Source organism: Bos indicus, chromosome 13 (assembly GCF_029378745.1).
Source record: "Bos indicus isolate NIAB-ARS_2022 breed Sahiwal x Tharparkar chromosome 13, NIAB-ARS_B.indTharparkar_mat_pri_1.0, whole genome shotgun sequence".
NCBI classification, from domain to species: domain Eukaryota; kingdom Metazoa; phylum Chordata; class Mammalia; order Artiodactyla; family Bovidae; genus Bos; species Bos indicus.
In genome coordinates, this window is record NC_091772.1 from 54,341,828 (window position 1) to 54,364,358 (window position 22,531).

Consider the following 22,531-nt stretch of genomic DNA (forward strand, 5'->3'; position numbering starts at 1 on the left):
ATGTGAATAAATTGAAGGGAACACAAGAGCAGCAAAATGAAAACCTCAGAGTAAATGGCTCCGCGAGGCAAGGGCCAGCCCAAGCCACACAGTCCACCTGCAAAGTCACCACAGGCCCCCTCGGGTGTGGGCCTGTGGATGCACTTTGCAATGCCCACATGGTGTCAACTCTCACTGTGTGAGTGCTGGGTCAGCTCTGGTGGATTCGACCAGATTGTTCACAGAGCCCTTGTACCAAATGTCCTGATGCCAGTGCACCCGTTTCTTAGGTACAACGCCTCCCGGCTGAGCGTCATCGGTAGCTCATCTTTGCCACACTGTGAACATATGTGTTGTCGCTGCTGCTTTGATTTCCAGTTTCATATGGTGGTGGAGCTGGGCACATGCTCACTGGCCAGTGGACACCTGCCTGGTTTCTGTGCTCTGTCTGTTTCTATCCTCCATTGACCACTTCCACAGCCAGTGCCTCCCTGAAGTGGATCCATCCTTCATCTGAGAGACAGGCATGGGGCTGGCTCAGACTGGGACTGTCACACTCCTGGCCTCTGGCCTCTGGCCTGCTGTATGGATGGACTTGGCCCCACATGAAGAAAGGCCTGGTCGACCTGGCCTATCTGACCCCTGCCCCTGGCTCTGAAGATGCACAGGGAAGAACTGTGCCCTGGGATAAAGGAGGTGGAAGGAAGTCGGAATGTGGCCGTGCTGATTCTCGAGACCATGCATCACTGCAGAGCACAGCTGTCTCTGAACCTGAGTTGTCTTCATCCTAAAACACCCAGGAACTTGCAGTTGTGCCAGAGGACACTTGGTTACTCAGGCTAAGGAGTCATAGCCAAGAATGTGTTAAGACAGGGACAGCTTCTCAGATTGCAGACCTGAGGGCTTAGATCCCAGGGCTATGACAGGAAGACCCATATACCCCCTGCCTTAGCCCTTCCCATGCCTACCTTAGTCAAGAATCTGTCCAAATTCTAGTTAGATACAGAAAACCTAACCCCACATGGCTTAAATAACAAAAGGATGCTATTGGCTCATGTGGTGAAAAGCCCAGTGGTAATCTGGCTTTTGGATGAGGTTTGATCCAGCAGCTCAACAGCATTACTAAGAACCAGGTTTCTCTCTGTATGTTTGCTCTGCTGTCTCATTTTCATCTGAAGGTCCCCAATATGCAGCTCCTAATGCTGTAAGCTCTGTGGTTCACATCCCAGCCAAAAGCCCAAGATGCAGTCGCTTGGGTCATGTGTCCACTTCTGAACCAACAACAGGCCAAAGGGATGGAATGTGCTGACCAGCGGCATCTAAGACCCAGGCTTCAGCCCTGAAGCCCCAGGGGGAGGCAGGTTCCCAGGACTGCAAGGGCTCAACAGAAGTCTGAGGGGTGGGGGAGCAAGCAGTCTACACCTGTCTCACAGCCCACCATGTTCCCTGGGGGTCAGGTGAGCTCTCCCTGTGGCCAAAGTTGAAGTGGGGATTTCGTGGCTCCCTTCTGTGTCCCCGGGGCCCAGCCTGAGCTCAGCCAGCTTGGCATGAATGCTGGAGATGCCTGGGTGGGGCTCTTTCCATCTCCTCTTCTCTCTGGGGCGGGGTAGGAGGGATGGGGTGGGGAACTGCTGCTGGAAGGAAGGAGGAAACCAGTGTAGGGTGAAGGGCAACTTGTCTGTCCAGAGAAGCAGAAACTCAGCCTGAGGGTGGGAGGGAAGAAGGGTTTCAGGTGGACTGACGTTCCACCTGCTGAGCTGCCCCTCACCTAGTGTGTCCCTTCCCTCTCCCACCCATACGGCCACTCTGTTCGGGTCCTGCTCCTCCCTGGGGTCTAACCAGGGCCTTGTGCCCCCTCCAGGCATGGCACACTTGACCATGACTCACACTGACAGAGAACCCAGAGGCTCTCTATGACCAGGGGAGAAGGCCCAACCCAGCTGTGCCCACACCTGTGGCCCCCACCTTAACTGCCTCCATCTCTCTTGTTCAGTCCCACCTCCACACCTGTGACCTGGGGGTCCTCGTGTAGTCCTCCCTCCAGTTAGCACAGGAGGGACTGCAACCCAGGGTCTCCCTCCACCTCCAGCCTGATCCTGGCCTGGCCTGCAGGCCCCCCACGGTGCCTGGGAAGGTGAACTCCGATAGGCTGGCCACCCCCTCCTCTTCCTCCTGGGCCCTCAGCTCCAGGAGGCAGACCTCTGAGCACTTGACCTGGCCCAGGAAGCCTCAGTGATTGAGTGTGCCTGGGGCCCCATTAGGAAGGAGGCTGGTTGGTTGGGTCCCGCGAGGGCCTGGGGGCAAGTGCAGGAGGTATGGGGTGGGGGCGGGATATCCTGGACACTATGGGGTGGGTTGGCAGCAGTGCCAGGTCTGCCCTGGAGCCACCGCAGGGCGCCTCCAACTCCAGGCCTCCTGAGAAGCCGCGCCATCGCCCCTTTAAGAAGGGGATTCCGCGCCCAGTCCCTAGCTGGCGAGAATCCCCCAGAGTCCGAGTTAGAGGAGAGAGACTTGGCACAGCTATTATTCGGAGAGACGGGGCTGGGCTGGGGGACCCTGGCTGCCTGGCGGAGCTGGGCAGAGGACTGGTGGGGGCTTCGGGGCGGGACCTCGCCTGCGAAGGTCTTCAGTCTGCGGGGAGGGGTCGGGGATTGGAGGGAGGGGCCGGGGGAGAGTCCATGGGCGGGGCTGAGGTGGGATAGTGAGGAGCTGCAGGGCGTGGGCGGCTGACGGAGGGTCTGTAGTCCGGCGCGCGGGGTGGTCCCTGGTGCCGACTTTCAGAGGCGGCGCCCAAAGACAGGGCCGGTACCTTGGGCCGCTGCTCCGGCCGCTGCACTCTCATCTTTCTCTGTACTTTCCAGCTGGTGAGTGGTGACCCGTCCTCGGGCCCAGCAGTCCCAGAGCACAGGGGATCCGGACGCCGCCCCCGGCTCTCAGCTCTGCCCACTGGGTCCTCAGCAGTCTTTGCGGGCTCCTGGCTGGGCACAGCTCGGACCCACGCGCTTCTGCTGCCTTAGTTCTCCGCCGCCTGGGAGCGGGGAGTGGGAAGCCAGAGCCCTGTGCGCGACCCCGAAGGCCCCTCCTTGAGACCCGGCGCGCAGTGTGTGCGCTCCGGGGCCGGGTTGGGGGCGCGGTGCGGGACGGCCGTGGGGTGCGGAGAGGGGTCCCAAGCTGCCTCACAGGTGCTGGGGGAGCTTCTGAAAGTTGCTGGAGCAGAACAAGCCTCCAGGTCGGAGCGCCCGGTCCGAGATCTCCGAGTCCTGAGCTGGGAAGAGGCGCCGAGGCTTGCCGCGTCCACGGGTGTCCGAAATTGTGTGTGGCCCCAAGTGTGCGCACGAGTGTATGCAAGGGTATGTGTGTGTGTGAAGCCAGCACAATGAGTGACCTGAGGAGTCCCTGTTCTGAGATCTGACAGCCCCTGGGGGCCAGGGTTCAGGTGAGTTTGGGAGTGTGTATCTATCCGTGTGTTGGCCTGTCTGTGGAGAGTGTGTGTGAGCCCCGCTCTGCCCACCCTTGGCACCCCCAAGCTGGAGGAGGGCACCCCTGCCCTTTATCCTGGCCTGAAGAGTCGGGGAGTGGAGAAGAGGGTTGGAGCCCCCTTGCAGGGCTGTGCTTTCCTGTCTTTTGTGTCTGGGATTAGCGGGGCCCTTTGAATTCCAAGCTTTGTCAGAGGACTTGGGCAGTCCTCCTTCCAAGTTTCTCCTCCTTCAGTTCTGCCTTTGGAGCTTCCAGGAGCTCCTGCTGCCCAGGAGGAGGGGCCTAAAGGAAGGTGGAGGCCACTGGGCTGGGGAGGAGATGAAGGTGGGCCTCTGGGTCTCTGGTCTTAAAAGGGAAACGCTGCTTTGTGGAGTCTTTGGGTGTGCTCTCTCGAGCTGGAGGGCTGCGGAGAAGGAAGGGATTTGCTTCAAAGAGGCTGTGGGTAGGAAGTCCTCCCCACCTTGCAGAGATGGGAAGACTCATCACAGTTTGGAGATGGGGGTCCAGTCCTTTCCCTGGGGGCATGGCTGGCAGGAGGCGAGATACATAGGTCCGCCTGGGGGAAGGAAGGGATTCCTGGAGCTTCCTCGGGGCAGGCTCTGTGCTGGGGCGGTTGGGGGAGAGGAAGTAGGTGGGCGATCTATGGAGAACTCAGGCCTGCAGAAGGCGTGAGGTCCAGGGACTGTACTGCCAGCAGCAAGGAGCCACCTCAAGCCTTGGAGCAACCATGGCACAGATGGGCACCCCACAGGCCTCTGGAGATGTGGCTGCAGCTGGGTAGGGTGTGGGGGAAGGCTGTCTAGGCTTGAGGGCAACAGGGTTTCCCTGGACACGGCTTCCTGCAGATTCTTTAGCCTCAGCCAGGCAAGTCCTAGTGCCAGGACAGAGCTGCGTCCCCACCTGACCAGTGGCCACAGCTAAGAGCAGTGGACGCCTGCAGAAGGCCTTTTGTCCTGGCCATGCCCCTGTCCCTGCTCTGCTGGGTGGAGGGGGCAGCGGAGTAGGAAGAGGCTTGACATGGTCCACCACTCAGGTCACTGTGTGTAGTGGGAGGGGGAGCAGAGGGGAAGCCGTGGACTGAGTCCTTGGCTTTCTTTTCTCTCTTTTTCGTTTCTCTTTTTGACAAGTGTGAGAGTTTTCTTGTTACCCAACTTCAGGACAAAGGCCTGAGCATCTCAGAACCTTCTCCCTGGAGAATAGTGTGACCTTTGCGGGCTCTGAGCCCATGGAGCACCGTGGGGCCTTTTCCCAGGCTGTGCTCCAGGCTTTGTGGGAGCCAGGGCCCAGGGAAGGTTTTGAGACAGGCGAGCAGGCTGCTGGGGCACCGCGGAATGCAGAGCCTTCCAGTACCTTGGCTTGGAAACAAAGGACAGCCCCACCAGCCCTGCCTGTGCTGGCCACCCTGCCAGCTGTGGGGTATCTCTTTGGTGAGCAGACCCTGGGGACTACCCCTCAGACTTAGAGAGCCCTCAGCAGGGCTGCACAGCCAGTCCAGCCTTGGGCCTGCGTCGGGAGTGGGATGGAGGGGGGATCTGGGGCATCCTCACTTTGCCTCCCCGCTCCGTGCATGGTACCTGTTGGAGCTCAAGCAGGGCGGGTGTTCCGCCCATTGGTCAGGGCTTCTGGACACCAAGGGGAGGCCTGTGCCCAGATGGGGGCTCATTCTGTGTCTAGAACAGGTGCCGTTGGCCAGCTCTGCCCTGTGTGTGCTTGTGTGTGCTTGTGCGTGCTTGTGTGTGTGTACTCATGTGTGCACATGTGTGCTCGTGTGTGCATGTGTGTGCTCTTGTGTGCATGTGGGTGTGTGTTTCTTTTTCCTGTCCCAAGGAACTTCCCACCAGTGTGGGCTGTTCTTGCTTGGGCTCCCCCTTCTCTCTGCTCCTTTTTCACCACCTCTGATATTTGTCCCCTCATGGCAGTCCTTCCACCCACCCCTCCCTGCCCTCATCTGTGGCAGACAGTCCATGTGGCCATCCCCCTTGGAGGCTGCCAGCTTGGGGTTCAAGTCCACCCGCTCACAGCTGCCCAGTCAGGCTGGGTCAGGGAGGCAGGACCTCTGCCCTTAGATCCTCGTCTCTCTTTTCCCCAAATCTGTGTAACTGGGTAGCTTCTATGTGTGGGCCTCCTCTGGGTAGTGGGGGCCATACTAGGGGCAGCTGAGCCCTGATGGTACCAATGAGGCTCATTTAGGGCCTGGCAGTGGCCTAGCTCCAGGCAGCAACTGCAGACAGATGGACAGACAGACCCTCTTGCTGCCCAGGCCAGCTCTGTGCATATGCTGAGAGAACTGGGTGGTGAGACATGACCATGGCTCTAAGAGTTGAGAGATGCAGGGTCTCAGGATGCACCAGTGAAGTGAGGGTGGGGCTGGATGGCAGGGCCGGACTGCCCCCACTACATGAGGGGCTAAGACTTTGTCTTAAGGGCATGAGTGTTCTTGCAGCTGGGTGCCCCAAAGGCCTGGGGGCTGCTGTGCCCACCTTGCAGAGAACAGGCTTCCCTGGACAGCACCCAGCAGACTGAGGAGAAGGCTTAACATCTGCTCAATCAGACCCTGAAATGTACCCTGAAACTGGCCCAGTTCGCTGCCAAGGTCTCCACTCTGTGCCATGGTTCATGGCCCTACTGACTACTTCCTCCTGCTGGGGAAGAACATTCTGGAGCCTCTCCCTGGAAGTCCTGCCCAGCCACTCTGCTGGGGGACTCCATCCCCCCGGAAATTGCCTGATGTGATTCCCTGCTTGTGGCCTGCTTCCACCTCCCCACTCCCCACTCCAGCTATTTCCTAGGGCAGAACCCAGCTTCCCAGAGGACACACTTGGAATACCCCCTCTCTGAGACCCCTTGGAAATAGCTGTCACCTCTCCGGCCAGTGCTCAGGATGCACCCATAGCAGCTGTGTCCTGGGGGCTGGCTGGGGTTCCATGAGGGCTCCAGGACACAGGCTGAGAGCAGCAGAGAAGAGCAGGGGTGTTGGGAGAGGGCCGAGCATCCTGGCTGCAGTAGGGGCTTCTGTGACCAGCAGGCCTGGTGACCACAGAGCCAATCCACACAGGCCTACCTGACTGGGCTCCATCCATTAGTGCTGGGGCCATGTGTGAGGGAGATCGCCCCTCGCCACCCTGTCCCCCTCACTCCCCTCTATCCCAACTCTGCTGCTCTTACCTCAACCCATCCAGGTCCAGTCCATCCCGGCTGTGAGAGGACTGACTTCTCCCTCTAACACCTGAGGCTGCTGAGAAGGGCTCCTCTCCCTCCTCCACCCTTCAGAGGTGGCCCCATGCCAGGGCTCCAGCCGGCAGCCCCCGCCCCACTCACTCTGGGTGGGGATGGCGAACTCATCTCCGCAGCCCTCCTGGTGGCAGTGAGTGCTGGGTGCACAGTGGGCACATGGGGAAATTGAGGGGTGCAGTGCATTCAGTCGTACTTTCTCCTGGCAAAGAACTCAGCCTACAGACTAGGTGAGTGAATGAAGGAATGAATGAGTGAGGAAATGCTCTCTGAAGTCATTTCCAGACTTGGAGCTGGTCCATCTCCCTTGCATATAAAAGGGCAGGTTTCTTAGGCGTCTCTGATTCCCTGGCGTTGGTCCTCCATCGGCTGAGCCTGCAAGGCTGGCGTCCACAATGCTGGGGTGTGGGAACACCCTGGAAGGGGAGGGCACCCCCAAGCTATGAGAGAACCCTGCAGACATGGAGGGTGCTGATCTGGGGGCCCAAGGACGCAGTGTCCCACTTGAACTTGACCTTTCTGCTCCATGTTCACTGTTTGGCCTGACAGCCTCCTGAGTTAGAGCAGCCCCTGTGTTCTCATTATGCAGGTGAGGAAACTGAGGCCTGGGACTTGCTCAAGCAGGAATACCCCAGTGGTGATGCTTCTGGGTGCATTTGACTCATCGGGAGATTTTTGTTGAGGAGCCGAGACCACACTGGGCGCTGGATGATGGTGATCAGGCAGGAGGGAGTTCTGGGGCCCCCAGGGGTTTGCTGTCCCTCATGCAACCGCCCTGCTCCTAGGTCACTACCCAAGAGCTGCAGATGTTCAACCTCCTGGGCTACCAGTGGGCACCAATCTTGGCCACCTTCGCCTGCATTGTCGTGGTTATCCTGGGGCTCTTCAGCACCATCCAGTGCCGGCCTTCCTACATTGTAGTGGTGAGTAGGCTCTGCTCCAGCGCTTCTCCTGCAGGCAGGTGGCCTGGGATGACCAGCATGGGGAACTTCAGTGACAATATTGTCCTAGAAGCCACTAGAAAACCTGGAAAGGCCAGGATTTCAGCTGCACAGACCCGCAGGCTCAAACCTTCCAGAAGCCTGGACTTCTGAGTTCTGACATGGAAATTGTAGCTTCAGGAAAGCTTCTGGGAAACTGAGCTGCAGGGCACCAGGGTGGGATTGAAACCCAGAATGTTCCAGCAGCACTTCCCCTGCCCTGCCACCATCCTGTACCCACCTCCCCCCACCTCCCTGTTGGTGGAAGAAGCTCAGAGGATGTGCAGGAGATTTTGCAGCAAGCAGAGCAGCATTTTGCTTCAGTGTAGATCAGAATTGTTGGTCTGGGCCAGGATGTGCAGCAAACACTGCTCTAAAGGCCCAGGTGCGAGCTCCCAGGCTTCGTGACCACAGTCCTTGTGGCAGGTACTCAGCTCGGCGCCGTGGCACAGACCAGCCTGAGCAGTACAGCAGAGAGGGCCAGGGCTGAGTCTCAGTAAAACTGGGTGCCAACTGGCAGCCCTCCCCCTGCAGGCAGCTCTTCATGGTGATCTTTGGGGTGGATTTTGGGGGTGCTCTGGAGTTCAGGCCACACATGCTCTCGCTGATTATTGGTCTACGTGGCATGGGCCACAGGCACCCCTGGGCCAGGACACTGAGCTCAGAAACTGCTCTGTGCTGGCTTCCCCAACCAGCTATTCCCATCTCCTGGGTGCACCCCCTACCCACAGGGGAGCAGGAGCCCTGTCACCCCATCAGCACAGTGTGGGACCTGCCCCTGGTAGGCTGGAGGAGGCCTCCTCCAAATGGAGCACCCTGGTCTTCAGACTTGGGGAGCAGAGCCCCCCGCCCTGCAGAGGCTTTGTTCTCCAAGGGCATGGTGCAAAATCAAGCTCCCGCCCTGAAGAGCTGGGCTCACCCCACCCCTGTCGTCCCCTGTCTCAGTAGTAGGCAGTGTGGGCAGCCACCTGGATGGCCTGGAATGTCTTGATTATCTGCATCTACTTGGACGTGGGGACCTCTCAAAGGTGAGTGAAGTTGTAGGAAACTCGTGTAAATGGAGGGGTCTTGGCCAGCCCCAGGGGCACTGGGCATGTTCGCTTGTTTATCGCCTGTTTCTCCCATAGAGGCAGCAGCTGGGTCTGTTTATGGTTGTGTCCCCTGCACCCTGAGCAGCCCTGGCTCACAGCAGTGACAGTAAATGTTTGGAGAAAGACCCGTGATCTGATGGATGGATGAGGGGTTGTGGGTATTGGTGGGCAAGTGGTCTCCAGCTGGGAGAAGGTGCACCAAGGAAGGCTTTCTGGAGGAGGGGGCCTGGGAGCCTGGGAAGCACCTGGAAGGAGAGTCAAGGCTGGGGAGCAGGAGCAGAGAGACTAGCCTTTGCAGAGGGATGCAGGTGGGAACACTACCCGGGTGGTCAGACAGACAGGATGCTGTCCTCCTGCCCACCCTCTGGACTGCTCCTTCAAGTGCTCATAAAGCCCCTGATCCCTCTACGGGTTGGGGGGCAACTCATCTAAGCTGCGTTTTGCTGGGAGTATCCATGTGAGCGAATCTTGCCTATGCAGCTCATTGGAGCACGTCACATGAAGTGCTGTGTTTCATCCTTGCCCGAAGCTCAGAGGGGAGTCTAAGAGGCAGGAATGGGGCGGGCAGCATGGCAGGCAGTGGGGTAGATGGCCCCTGCTTCGTGGGACCACACCTGGACAGCAGTGGGGGGACAGATGTTAGTTCCAACATACCTGAAACGGCAGCATTGGCCAGAGATGCGGAGGGGCCCAGGGCACAGCAAGAGTGTGTCCTGGGCAGCGAGGTCTTCCTGCAGGAGAGGATGTGAGCTGGAGTCCATGGCGAGCACAGTAAGGCCTTCCCTACAGGGAAAGGCTGGGAGGGCCTTGGTGCCCCTGTCCCCAAAAGCAAACCCCTTGCTGTGCTCAGGGATCCCATCTGGACTGCTGTGGGGGGCGGGGGGCAGGCTGGTAGTGTCCCTGGCACTCACCCAGTTGGTCCCACCTCCTCGCCTCAGGAGGTGAGTGACTTCCTGACCTCAACCTCTCCTGGCAGCCGTCCTGGTAGTATGAGCATGGCCTGGGCTGTGTGCACAAGGAACCAGCGGCTGGCCTGGGTCCTCTGGACAGACAGCCATCCTGGAGTATGGCCACATGGAGGCCCTGCACAGCACCCTGCAGACCCTGCTGGTGGTGAGCATGGGGGAGGGAAGGCGGGGGGAGGGGTGCACCGTGGCCTCTGCCAGGGCAGGAAGCCCCTCCTCACCCCATCCCTGCTGAGAGGTTAAGGAACCACACCACCACCCCCTCCTCTGTGGCCTGGGCTACCTGCTCTGTGAAGTGGTCTCAGAACCAACCCTGACCCCAGGGTCAGTGTGAGGATAACCCAAGGAGACAGAACCTGAAGCATCTGAGGATGCTGTGGGGCCAGGCGGGCATGTGGGACCCTCCACGAGGGGCATTGAGACCAAGGCTCCTGCAGCCCTCTCCCTGCCCCGTAGGCAGCGTGGCAGGTGAGGAGCCTGAGAGTGTCCCAATGGCCTCCTCCAAGTCAGAGACTCTGTTTCCATGCCTGATGGTTGGTCCTGGAGCCAGGGGTAGCAGGGGAGCCCTAGCCTGGCCTGCACACTGGCTGCTTTTCTCCTCCTGCAGTGTTGAGAGTAGAAGTGTAGATTCTCCAAATAAAAATACATAATGCCCAGTTAAAGTTGAATTTTAGATAAACAGCAAGTTTTAGTGTAAGTGTGTTCCATGCTATGTTTGGGACATACTTACACTACAAACAGTTTTACTGTGTATCTGAAAATCAAAGGTAATTGAGCATGGGGTATTTTGTCTGCAGCCCCAGGAAGCGATTTGATGGGAAGGGCCGGGAGCGGGCTGGGCCAGTACCAGGCAACCTGGGCTGACTCCAGGGCTCGAGGCAGGACAGGTGTGGCCACCAGAGGTCGCTAGTCAGACCTGGTGGCTCCTGACTCCCTGGTGCACACAGTGGGTCAACAGTAGGGGGTCTGGGTGGATGCTGGGTTTACAACATGTATGCTCTGCACCAGCAGGTGACATTGGAAACTGAATTCCAAGTCCAGGGCCTTCCCTGGCAGAGAAAACAGGACAGTTTGGGTGCCTTGTGAGCGTCTGGGGCTCCCTCTCCTGCTCTCACAGGACCTGCAGGGAATTAACCTTTGGGACACCTGGGTGCTGCCCCAAGGACACAGAGTTGCCCCTCCGTCAGGGGCTGGGACCCTCTCCCCCCACCACCGTCCCTCACTGAGGCAAAAAGAGAGCCCTGGTGACCCCAAAACTGTGGGAACCCGGGTGCATCCCTCGAAAAGGGAGAGAACCACTTGATAAGGATACACTTGGATAAGGATATAGTTTTCAGAGCTTCTTGAAGTCACATACATAAACTGTGAACAGGAAGCAGGAGGGAAGCTGGAAGAGAAGGAAGGAGGATTCTCCCGGGTGTTTCTGATTGCACATGACAGCAGAGACGGAGCCTCCTCACTTTTATCCTTCATCCCTGGGGATGGGGTTTCTTTTTTAACATTCTTTTTAAAATAATTTTATTTATTTTGTTTTTGGCTGTGCTGGGTCTTCGTTGCAGTGCACAGGCTTCTCATCACCGTGGCTTCTTTGTTGCAGACCACAGGCTCTAGTGTGCACGGGCTTCAGTAGTTGTGGTTCCCCGGCTCTAGAGCACAGGCTCAATAGTTGTGGTGAACGGGTTTACTTGCTCCGTGGCATGTGGGATCTTCCCAGACCAGGAATCAGGCTCATGTCTCCTGCATTGGCAGGCGAATTCTTTACCACTGAGTCACCAGGGAAGCCTCATTTATAAAATTTAATTTCATATTGAAGTATAGCCTGGAGAATCCCATGGACAGAGGAGCCTGGTGGGTTACAGTCCATAGTGTCGCAAAGGGTCAGACATGGCTGAAATGAGTTAGCATTCACACACATAGCTGATGTACATATACAATGTTGCATTGGTTTACAGCGTACAGCAAAATGGTTCAGTTATACACATAGGTATGTCCTTTCTTTTCCAGATTATTTTCCTGAGTAGGTTGTTACACAATGTTGAGTAGTTCCCTGTGCTGTGTAGTAGGTCTTCAGTGAAAAATACCTCTAAATACCACTTAGTGCTCTGCTGTTTGCTCTTGAGGACCCGGGAGACACAGACCCTTGACTGCACAGTCGGGGCTGGGGAGCGAGGATGGCAGGTCCAAGAGCCTCATGGAGGAGCTGGGCAGGATCCCGAGGTGGGACAGGAGGGGCATTGGGAGGGCAGAGGTGTGGCAGACAAGGTGGCCTCCCCCTGCGCCCCGCCTGCCCGCCAAGGAGGAGCAGGGCTGCAGTGACGAGGTTTTCAGCACCTTGGCCAGCTCTCTGGTGAGGCTGTTGGGAATGGCAGCTAGGTTTGCCTTTCCATGGCAAGCAGATAGACACAGCAGAAGCCCCTGACCTGCTGTCTGGGAGGATGGGCTTCTGAGCCCTTCAAGCTCCAGCTCCTCCTTCAAGGCACACGGGGCATCGAGGAAAGCTGTTGGGCTATACTGCATGAAGAGAATAAGACACAAAGGTTAAGCAACCCCCTGAGGTCTCACCACTGATGATGAAAGGCAGCCTCTCCTTCCTGTGGCCTTTGCTCCTGAAGCTGTACTGCTGGCCGCCTTCAGGTCCCCCCCCCCCACTCCCCGCTGTGGTTGCCCCACAAACAGACTCCACCACCCTCTCTGAAACCTCCTTTCTGCTTGTTCCCCTGATCAGTCAAGGTCCCAGCAAGACAAAGATGATACACTCAGCTGAGATTAATTTCTGGGGGCTGGTGAAGGGGGTGTTCCAAGGGCAGGTACCATGTCAGGGACCCCATAGGATAGCCTCCTCCTCTGGGGCTCATGGCTGACCTGCCGCAGCCCTGGCCTGAAGGGATGGAGAGGAGTTGTGCAGATGGAGAAGGGGCTGGGGGATACAAGCCATGCTTCTCCCCTCCCCCTCCCTCCAGTTTCCTGCTGGACCCCCCAGGGGCCACCCCAAGCTAGAGGGCGGGGGTGGACATTGTCCATAGCACGCAGGATGGGGAACGTGGAGGGAGCCTCTGTGGGAAGATTGGGGCACCTCAGAACCTCACTCTGTGCTGTGTCTTCTGGGTTGAGACCACTGCTTGCTGTGGGGGTGACCAAAGATGATGATGATGCCCCGGAAACGTAGGGCTGACCTCCAGGGCAGGGAGCAGCCTGGGCCACCTCTCAGATCCCTAGCTTCTGTAGAAGAAGCTTCTCCTGGTATTCTGCGAGCACACAGGGCTGTGGACCTTCCACAGGACCCTGTAGCCTCAAGATGCATTTTGTTGCCTGCTCCTCAGGTGGCGCTAATGGTAAAGAAGAACCTTCCTGCCAGTGTGGGAGACATAAGATACGTGGGTTCAATCCCTGGGTTGGGAAGATCTCCTGGAGGAGGGCATGACAACCCACTCCAGTGTTCTTGCCTGGAGAATCCCACGGACAGAGGAACCTGGAGGGCTACAGTCTACAGGGTCGCAAAGAGTTGGACACGACTGAGGTGACTTAGCATGCACACACGCCAGGCTGCCCTGTGTATCGTCTGTCAGCCCTGGCTGAGGATCAGAGCTGGGCCCCCTCATTCTCATCAGAAAGGATGCAGTAAACGCCAGGCATGGGGGAACTCCTCCCCTCTCCACCCCATGCTTACCATTGCCCAGGCTCGGGTGCCACTGGCCTTGTCCCATCTTAGCTGGAGCCCTGTCTCCTGTGGTGGCCCTGGTGCCTGGTGGTCTGTGGGGGTTGAACACAGGTCTGCCCTCTTTGCCCTGAAGTCTGAGCATCCTTTGAGGAACCCAGCTGATGAACTTGTGTCCCGCCAAGCCCTCACCACCTGCAGGGCAGCAGCCTGCCCCACCCACTCTGCCCAGAATTGCCTGCTGCACCAAGTCCTCAGTCTGTCTCCCCTGTGCTGTTGTGCGGACTGTGAACTTGGCTGACTTGAAGCTTCTCTACTGCGGCTTTCCAGGGGGAAGAAATCCAGTAGTTGTCTGCTTACAGTGAGAGGCCCCAGGGAGGATGGCCTGGCTATAACAGGGAGTCAACCCAGGGGACATCCTGGCTGTGGCCATGTGCCTCCCAAGTCATCTCCCTGCATCTTACTCCTCGTTCAAGCAGGGGCTTGATCACTTTCCTGACTCACTCATCCACTGACCGCCCTCGCCCCTCTCAGCCCTCACCCACAGGGATGCATGTGCCGGCTCCGCTAGGGAATGGACACCATCTGGAACTCCAGAGCTGAGGAGAGCTGAGGAGGCTGGCATATCACCCTGCTTGTTCCGAGTTACAGACCACATGGAGGAGGAGGCCAGTGGGCAGTGGCCACATGGTTAGGATGCACTGAGGTCCATGCCCCACGAAGATGTGAATACATCTCCCAGGGCTTCAGTCTGAGGGACCTCCCCATGTCTTTCAGCTCATGGGCTTCATCTGTGCCTACCATGTGGTCAGTGTGATCACCAAGGAGGAGGACAGCTGCAAGTGTGTGACCACTAGCCTCCTGCAGAATCCCATTACTGACCTGCTGGCCCCGCCAGGCAGTGGAGGAGGAGAAGAGAGGCTGCAGACTGGCCACAGAGGCCTGAGAGCTGGCCTCTTAAAAGAGTCCCCAAGCCCTGGAGGTTCTGGCCTACGCAGAGATGGGGAGGTCTGGGGCTGTGGGCACCAGGGGTCAGCACACCCCAAGTTCCCCTGGTCTGAGGGTTTCTGTGCTGCAGGGCTGGCCCTGCAATCCCTACAGTTGTTGCAGGCAGAAGGCTGAGCCCTGACCAGCAGAGGAAAAGCCCTCTCACTCCCCCTTGCAGAGGGCAGCTGGCCCCACTTCAGGCCCTAGTGCTGGGGGGACACATTTGAGGAGTGCAGGCACATCCCCCATCTGAGAATGCTCTCGACTTTCCTCTGATTTGCATCATGAACACTCAGGTGTTCTTGCCGACCTGACCACCCCAGGCTCTGACGGGTTCTCACAAGGATGAGAGGGGCTGGGTGTACCCAGGGGGCCCAGGGCTCCTATAGGCAGAAACTTCTCTGGATCTGAAGCACAATTCAGAGCCTCTGTCCCTAGAGGTCAGGAGGGAGTGGCTGTGAAGTTGGCGGGCCGAGTGTCCTCAGAAACCAGATTCGCTCAGGGACCAGCCTCCAGGTACCCTGCCCCTTGGTGTTGGGTGGCCCAAAACAATCGCTCAGCCCACAGCCAACTGGGAGGAAACAGAAGGAGCTTCCTGTATTGGTTACAGTAAAATATTTTCGGTCAGGCGACAGCCCTGGGGTTCAGCTTGGCCCAGCAGGCCCTGGCCGCCCACACTCCGTGCAGTCACAGCTTTGAGGCACCAGGACTAGGGGAGCCCAGCAGGGCAAGGGGCAACCCCCTGCTGAGAGGCCAGTGTCCTGTGAAACCCTTCGCCAAGTGGGAACCCCACCCTCCAGTCTGGGCCGCTCCTGCTGCGGTGTCATCACCTGAGTGTTTGCATTCGGGAACTTCTCTGCTCTGCCATCCTGTCCATCATTTGGGTTGTTTATTTGGGTCTTGGTTTCTTTCAGTTGATTTCATTGGTGGATTTGACCCATTTCCTCTCTACCACGTCAATGAAAAGCCTTCCAACCTCTAGTGCGAGCAGGCATCCTGTAAGGACAGCTGCAGAGACTGCCCACTGGCCTGGCCACCCCAGAGCGCACAGCCACCAGGCTCCTCTCCTGGGGGAGACCTCACTAGGCATCTGTCTGTCTGTCTCTCCATCCATCATCCATCTGTTTGTCCATCCCCCACTTTCCTGAGATCTGCTCCGAGTTGACTTTGGGCTGAGTGCAGGGCACAGAGGCTGAGGGGACACTGAGAGGCCTCCACCCAGGAGAATGACCTGCTGACTTTCCTGGGTCTCCCTGTGGCAGGAAATTTATGTATTTGGCTGCGTTGGGTCTGAGTTGCGGCACTAAGGGTCTTCATTTCCTCATGCAGGATGTTCCATGTGCGGGCTCAGCAGTTGTGATGCACAGCTTAATTGCTCCATGGCACGTGGGATATTAGTTCTCCCACCAGGGATTGAACCCACGTCCCCTGTGTTGCAAGGTGGATTGTTAACCACTGGACCACCGGGGAAGTCTCCTGTGGCAGGAAATATGTGTGTTTGCTCCCTTTGAAGGATCAGACTTCTTCCCTCTTGTAAAGTGATGTCCGCAGCCCTGCAGCCCCCAGGCCTCTAGTAGGGGTGCCTGTACTATGGGCCTCCCTCCTCTGAAACGGCCTTTGCCACAGGCCTTGTCCCACATGGAATCCTGAAAGTGGGGTCAGAAGAGGCGGTTGATAGCCCTCCTGGTAAAGCTGTACTTCCTCTATCCCCACCAGGCCCATGGAGAAAAGCTTCCCCTTCAGGGCCACACGTGCAACCATCCCCTAGGGACCCTGACCCTGTTGGCAGCCCCCAGCCCTTCTACCCTGTAATTAAGGCCCCATGTCAGCCAAGGGCCATCAGAATTAGCAGGCGTTTAGCTCCCATCATGGGGTAGAGACCTAGTTCAGGCCCTCAGGCCAGGGCAGGGTGTATGGAAGTCGATGACCCAGGGCACACAGCCTGGGAGAGCTGGCCGGGCTGGACAGGCTTCTGGGGTTTCCCTCCAGCCGTGGAGCTGGGGTGGCCAGGAGAACCCAGGGTGAGCCTCTAACCTCACTCCCAGCCCTGTGGCTCAAACCTGAATGAGGTGTCTGTAGCCAAAGTCAGCTCTGCAGGGACAAGGCCCCCAGCTGCCTGCACGAGGAGCCCTGTCCAGTCCAGGGCGGGCCTGGCTGAAGTCCAGCCCCTCCCCCACCCCACCCAAGGCCAGGACACCCTCCCCTTCTTGGGTTTTGTCCACATGGCAGCACCTTTCTTCCTCATCTCTGACCTTGCCCACCCCTCACCTCACTCCCACAGGCCCCCACAAGTGAAGAGCAGCCACCCCGCCCCGGGACCTCCAGCCTGTGACCTGTCGTGGATGACAGGAGACTCCCGGCTGCGGACCCTCCCACCCCCATGGCCCTGCAGGTGCCCCAGGGTCTAGAAACTGTACATGAACCAGGGCAGCAAGGCCAGTGCCAGGCCGGGGATGGCTGCAACCTCTGAAGAGTTTGTTGCTTCCTTTTTCTAAAGAAAACAAACAAAAAAAAAGACACAAGAGAAAACCTCATTGCTGGCCTCAGTAGCACTGAGTCGCACTCCATCCACGGCATGCCTGGGGTGGCTGTTCAAGGAACCCCCTCCCTCAGGTGCCCTTCCCAGGGCAGCCAGACCCCCAAAGGCTGCACACACCCATGCTGGGGGGAGGGGCTGGCCAAGGGGACCACAAGACAGGGCAAGTGTGACCCCAGCACGAGGGTCAGTGTGAGCACATAGTGACCCCACTGAGCTCTGTGGGAGTTAGGGTTAGGGTCACAGGTGCCGTGGCTGGTGGGACCCCCGAGGTGGGGGCTGGGCTTGCCCAGGAGCCCACAGGGCAGGGGCTTCCTGGTGACAAGTGGAGGACACTGTCCTCCAGGGTACATAAGCCCCCAGGGTGCAATCGTCCTAGTATGTCCCAAGGTGCCCACCAGTGGAGGAGAGAGGAACCTGCCTCCAGATCACCGGCCCTGCCGGACTTGGTGGACAATTGCAATTTCAGTTTCAGAAGCAGCCCAGGCCAGTCCATTCTAAAAGTCCTAAAACATTGAGACGATAGCACGAGAAACGGGGAGGGGAAAGGGGAGGGTAAGGGGAGGGAGGAATGGCCTGGAATGGACCTGACCGGCTGTGCTGCCCTGCTGGTGAGGCCAGGCGAGAGGGGGCAGGGTGGAGGGGAGGGGGCTGGGTGAAGGGGAGGGCGCTGGCGGTTCTGGAACAGAGGCTGCTGGGCACTGTCCAGGGAAAACCCATGCTTTATTTTGACTCTTCTGAAGCATCCATGCTTGGGTAAAACAGCCCCAACCTCCCCATGCCAAGCCGCCCGCAGCTCCATCTTCCACACAGAACTGGTCAGTGGTGGACCCCAGCTCAGGGCCTCAGCTCACAGGTCCTGGTGGGGAGAAGGGCCAAGTCCACAGCTCAAGGTGCTTCTCCATGCAGCTGGGGTCTCTCAGCCCCCAGGGAGTTCCCTTGCCTGCCACTTCTCCCCCACTGGAAGATTCTTGGAGAGATCTTGGGGCTCAGTGGCCTTTGGGAACCCTGGAGGGTCACGGCTCCTGCCCCCAGTGAACATCGGAGTGTCATGGACGCCTCCCCCACCCGCTGTGCATTTCTATCAGGCCTCAGCTCCCAGCTTGAGATCCTCATCGGGGTCTTGTGCTCAGGAAGACCCCAGCCCTTCCTCCTGACAAGGGCATCCTGCTTTTCTCCATGTGCCTCCAAGGCAGTCCTCCTCTTGGCCTGGCTGCCGCCCTGCATGTCCAGCTGGACAGGAGGCTTTATCCCCTTGACCACTAGGAAAACCAAGGCAGAGAGGAGCCCAAGCAGAGTGGTCATGGCTCCCCCGGGGTGGTGTGTTGAGAAGGACTCAAAGCAAGTCTCTGAGCATCAGGGGAAGGGATGGGGTTGACCTGCGATGTCTGCCGGGGCCAGGGATTGGGGAAAGAGGTGCTGCCTCCTGCCACCCCCATCCCCGCAGGCGACTGCAAGTCAGGACCACAGGAGCTGCACGCTCACCTGGCCTAGGACAGGAAGGTACGCACGCAGCTGCGGATGGGGGCCCTGCAGATGGGGCACTGCTGCAGGCTGGGCGCGCACTCGGCACAGGCCAGGTGGCCGCAGGGCACGAAGACGACGCCCACTGTGCGGTCCAGGCACACCCTGCATGTCCGCTCCTCCCGAAGGCGCCGCAGCTGCTCCTCTGCGTCCTGCGCTCCTCCCGGTTCTCCCCTGGGGGGACCTGTGACACCATGCCCACACCTTGACCTCTGCCCTCTGTACTGGCTGAGGGGCAAGGCAGGCCAAACAGGGAGTGCCCACCCCCACCGTGGAATGCAGGATGGCCAGCACCACCCAACCCCAGATGGCTCTCACCCTCAGCTGACTCCAGGGCACTCTCCACCTGAGCCTCTATTCTGGGTGTGAGCAGCTCAGGCCCTGGGGGGACAGGAGCTGTGGGCAGTTAGAACAGACGTGAGGTTCCCGGGGGACCTGAGGCCCGGCCCCCAGCCGGGCCCACAGGCAGGGTCTAGCCCCAGCTCCCCCGCCCGCAGCGCACCAGTGTCCCAGAGTCTACTTTCCACCAGGACTCTGCCCGCCCAGCCCCTTGTGCAGTGGTGATGGACGCTGTGTGCCCGGCACCATGGGGGCAGCAGGGGCATCTGTGCCCAGAGGAAATAAGGAAGGAGAGGTAGGCCGTGCCCAGAGACAGGAACATACCTCTGGCCCCCACCACCCGGCCCCGGTCCTCTTCCTGGAGCAGGTCGGCTACCAGCTGTGATGTGGACATGCCAGTCGGCGCCACCTGGTGGTACTTGCGCTGCAGCAGCCCTTGCACTTGGCCCGGCCTGAAGCCCATGCGAAGCACGGCCTGGACTGCTGGGCACTGGCTCCATGCCGGCCACTCCTGGCCGCCCCCCACATCTGCAAGGCAGAACGAGGGGTGCTGGGCCAAGGGCAGGCAGGGGCTGTGGCCTCAGGGTCCCAGCAGAGGCAGCGGCCGGCCGCTGTGGCCCGTCAGCAGGGCCACGTCGTCAATACAAGGGGCCCTGGCGCCATCGCGGCCGCTGCCTCTGTGTCCAGAGCTGTGTTCCCAGGGCCTTTGTCAGAGGTGCCACGCACAGGGAAGACGCAAACCTGGTCACCGAAGCTGACTAAGAGCCGGGTACTGCTCCCAGGGTGGCACACAGACTCTTGTTTGATCCCAAGTGAGGTTGGCACCAGGCCCACTTCACAGCTCAGGGCACTGAGGCTCAGGTAGCACAGTATGGACCCAAGCCTGGAGCCCCTCAGACCCTGGGCACCGACAGAGCAGAGGGCCGGACTCTGTGTGATGGGGGCAGCGATCAGTCAGCTCTAAGGCATGGTTGGCTGATGGCAGCCTTTCCCGCTATGCCCCTCTGCCAGTCTCAGGACTGGCCATGCCCACGGCAGCCAGTTCAGGGGTAGCAGGGTCTTCCCCAGAGCCCTGGATACACGCGCAGTGCCTGTGTGAAGCCCCCCAGTGAAGCAAGCCCAAGCAGCACACCCGCAGGCCCGGCCAAGCAACCTTCCCTCTCTTGCTGTCCTTCAGGGAGTGCACCCAGTGGAGCCGCCATGGTGTGGGCCAGAGGTGCCAAGGGAGCCAGCACAAGCCACGCATCCCCGCTCACCTGAGAGGGTGGCAGGACCCACATCTTCTGGTTCCTCCGACCTGTCCTGGAAGGAGTCAGAGAACCCCTGTGCCCCGAGCAGGAGGAGGAGCAGGGGTGGGGCAGGCCCCTCACCACCACCCCCTGAAGCCCTAAGGGCAGGAAGTACTCACCCAGGAGCCCGGTGGGCAGCAACAGGACTCCTGAACCCTGCAGACAAAGTCCCTTCCTTTAGTCCGGAGCAGGAATTCACACCTGAGGAAAGCGGGTTCAGAGGCCCCATGACAGCCTAAAGGCTTGGGCTGTCAGAGGACCCCACACTGTCCAGGTTGAGCCCAGGGACCCCTGCTTCCCCCCGGGTGGTGGGCTTGCTGGGAAGCTGTTTTGGAGACAGAGTCTTGAACATCAAGGGAGACATAGAAGTGCTGTCCCCAGAGAGTCCCCCCATCATGGTCCCCTGAGACACCCTGGGACTAGGGAGGGGAGGCGGTACCTGGGGAACCACCTGGCATGCTCGGTCCAGGGGTCGTCGCCTCGCTCCCAGCTCTGCAGACCCCCGTAGCAGAAGAAGCACCTCACCTTGTCCTGCTGGCCTGGGGTGGGGCCGAGACACTGGTCTTGACCACACTGGGACCCTTGTATGGCCAGGAGTTTCCCCCCTGGGCTGGGGTCAGGGCTCCCAGGTGCCTTTCCTTCTAGGGTAGGGCTCTCGGGGGTTATTTGTGAGCCTTGGGGGCTCCCACTGACCTTGGCCATCACTTTGCCTGGCATTCTCCTTGGAATTCACGTGCACTCCATTTCTCAAAGGTGGGATGGGGGGGGTACCATGCTTGGGGCACTTGCCAGGATGCAGGTGCGTGTTGGGGAAGGGAAAGTAGGGGGAGCCCTGGGGCCCTCACCCTGCACCTCTGCCCCAGGTGCCCCCTCTTAGGATGGATTCCCAGTGATGGAAAGAAGGGGGGCTGTGTGCTTCCAGGCTTGGTTTTAGTGGCTCACAACTCCCTAAACAGGAACAGGGACCTCATCTCTCTACCCCTGTGGCCGTCACCCCTGCCTTACCCCCTACAATCAACAGATTTGGAGCAGAGACCTCAGATTGGGGGCTGCTACAGGCATCCCACACCACCAGCCCTCTGAGAGCTCTCTCTGGACCCCAGGGCCAGCGGATACCCCACACCTCCCGTTCCTCCTCTTGGCACCTCTGACACCAACACTGTCCCCCCAGCACAGGTCTAACTGCTCCATGCTGTTCTGGTGTCTCCCCAGGCCTGAAGCACAACAGAGACTGCAGGGCAGGGAGCAGGTGTAGAAGGGCTGTGGGGCCCCCTGGGACTCACCGGTGTGGAAGAAGCCGGCAGCAGCCAGCAGCTCCGGCGGCACCACGGCACTCAGCGGCCAGTCGTAGAAGGAGGCCAGCCGCAGCTCCTCTGAGCCCATCCCGGGGAAGGCGGGCCTCGGGGCCAGGGCAGCACCATCTTCCTCCTCCTCCTCTGCCAGGGGGCGCAGCTGGCCCAGGATCTGCCCATCCATGTGGTCCCGGCCTCCCCAGGACAGGGCGCTGTCAGTGCCCTGGCCCTGGGGGTTGCACAGAGAGTGGGGTCCATGTTGCCCCCGAGTGGGACGGCTGCCAGCTGCCCAGTGGCTCGGCTCTGGGCCATAGCACCAGCACTTGGTCCTGTCCTCAAGCCCCATAACGAAGACAGCAGCCCCGACGAGTTCTGACGAGTGATGGCCCTGGGCGGTCAGTTCGGGAATGTGCTCAGCCAGCCCGCCCCAGTCTCCTGACCCCTGTGTCTTGCTGGGGGACAGCAGTGGCCTTTACTCCAACAGTAGGGCAGTCACAGTCCTGCCCCCCAATACCCTGGGTGGGGGAGCAGCCAGGGGCCGCTGGGGCCCGCCACTTTCTGGAAGGGGCCAGCGTGGCAGCCTGTGTCACATGCTCGCTGCAGCGGGATTGTGTGACGGGGCCCCTGGTGGGGGCCTCAGCAGCAAGGCCACCACAGTGGGGGCAGCGGCTCTCACTATCCTCTGCAGGGCAGGGTGGGGTCTCTGCACAAAGGGAGGGACTAGAGCAGAGGGACCCCTCCCAAGGCAGCAGAGGGCTGGTTCTGGCTCTGGGACCTTAGTGGGGGAGGGGCAGGGGTGGGTTATGCTCCCTGTTATGCTCGGGTTATGCTCCTGGTTCCTGGGCTGGGAGCCAGGGGGCCTCTGAAAGCAGAAGGTTCCAGATAACAGTCAGTGCTGCCTGGGGAGGGGAGGGCAGCACCCACTACAGGGACATGGGGCAGCCACGGACCCAGGGGCGCCTAGTGAAGGGCTGGGCCTGGGTTCTGGAGTGAATTACCTGGATGTTCTCAGAACCCTGGAGCCCAAAGAGGCCCAGGCCATCCCTGTGCCTGGTCCAGCTGGGCAGGAGGCCCTCAGCAGGCCATGCAGTGGCTCCTGCCCTCAAGCCTTGAAGGTTCTGTCTCCTCCCTCAGCCTTAGCCTCCGAGGGATCCGGAGGGGGAGCCACACACAGTAAGGTCAGTCT

At 59.5% G+C, this 22,531-nt stretch overlaps 2 protein-coding genes across 2 annotated transcripts; one reads left to right on the forward strand and one right to left on the reverse strand.

Annotated features, from left to right (window-relative positions):
* The first annotated feature begins 1,418 nt into the window (after positions 1-1,418).
* NKAIN4 (sodium/potassium transporting ATPase interacting 4) lies at positions 1,419-16,133 on the forward strand. The gene is given in 10 exon segments (XM_070800662.1): positions 1,419-1,436; positions 2,241-2,292; positions 2,761-2,843; positions 7,473-7,610; positions 8,616-8,695; positions 8,795-8,807; positions 9,697-9,699; positions 9,809-9,871; positions 14,156-14,220; positions 16,082-16,133. Coding segments are annotated over 10 exon segments (567 nt in total).
* Positions 16,134-18,391: 2,258 nt separating this feature from the next.
* BIRC7 (baculoviral IAP repeat containing 7) lies at positions 18,392-21,691 on the reverse strand. Its single transcript, XM_070800663.1, has 7 exons — positions 21,337-21,691; positions 20,493-20,592; positions 20,173-20,254; positions 20,021-20,087; positions 19,089-19,292; positions 18,744-18,806; positions 18,392-18,609 (listed from the first exon to the last, which is right to left on the reverse strand). Exons 1-7 carry the CDS (start codon positions 21,689-21,691, stop codon positions 18,392-18,394), a joined length of 1,089 nt encoding a protein of 362 aa, XP_070656764.1.
* Positions 21,692-22,531: the final 840 nt, after the last annotated feature.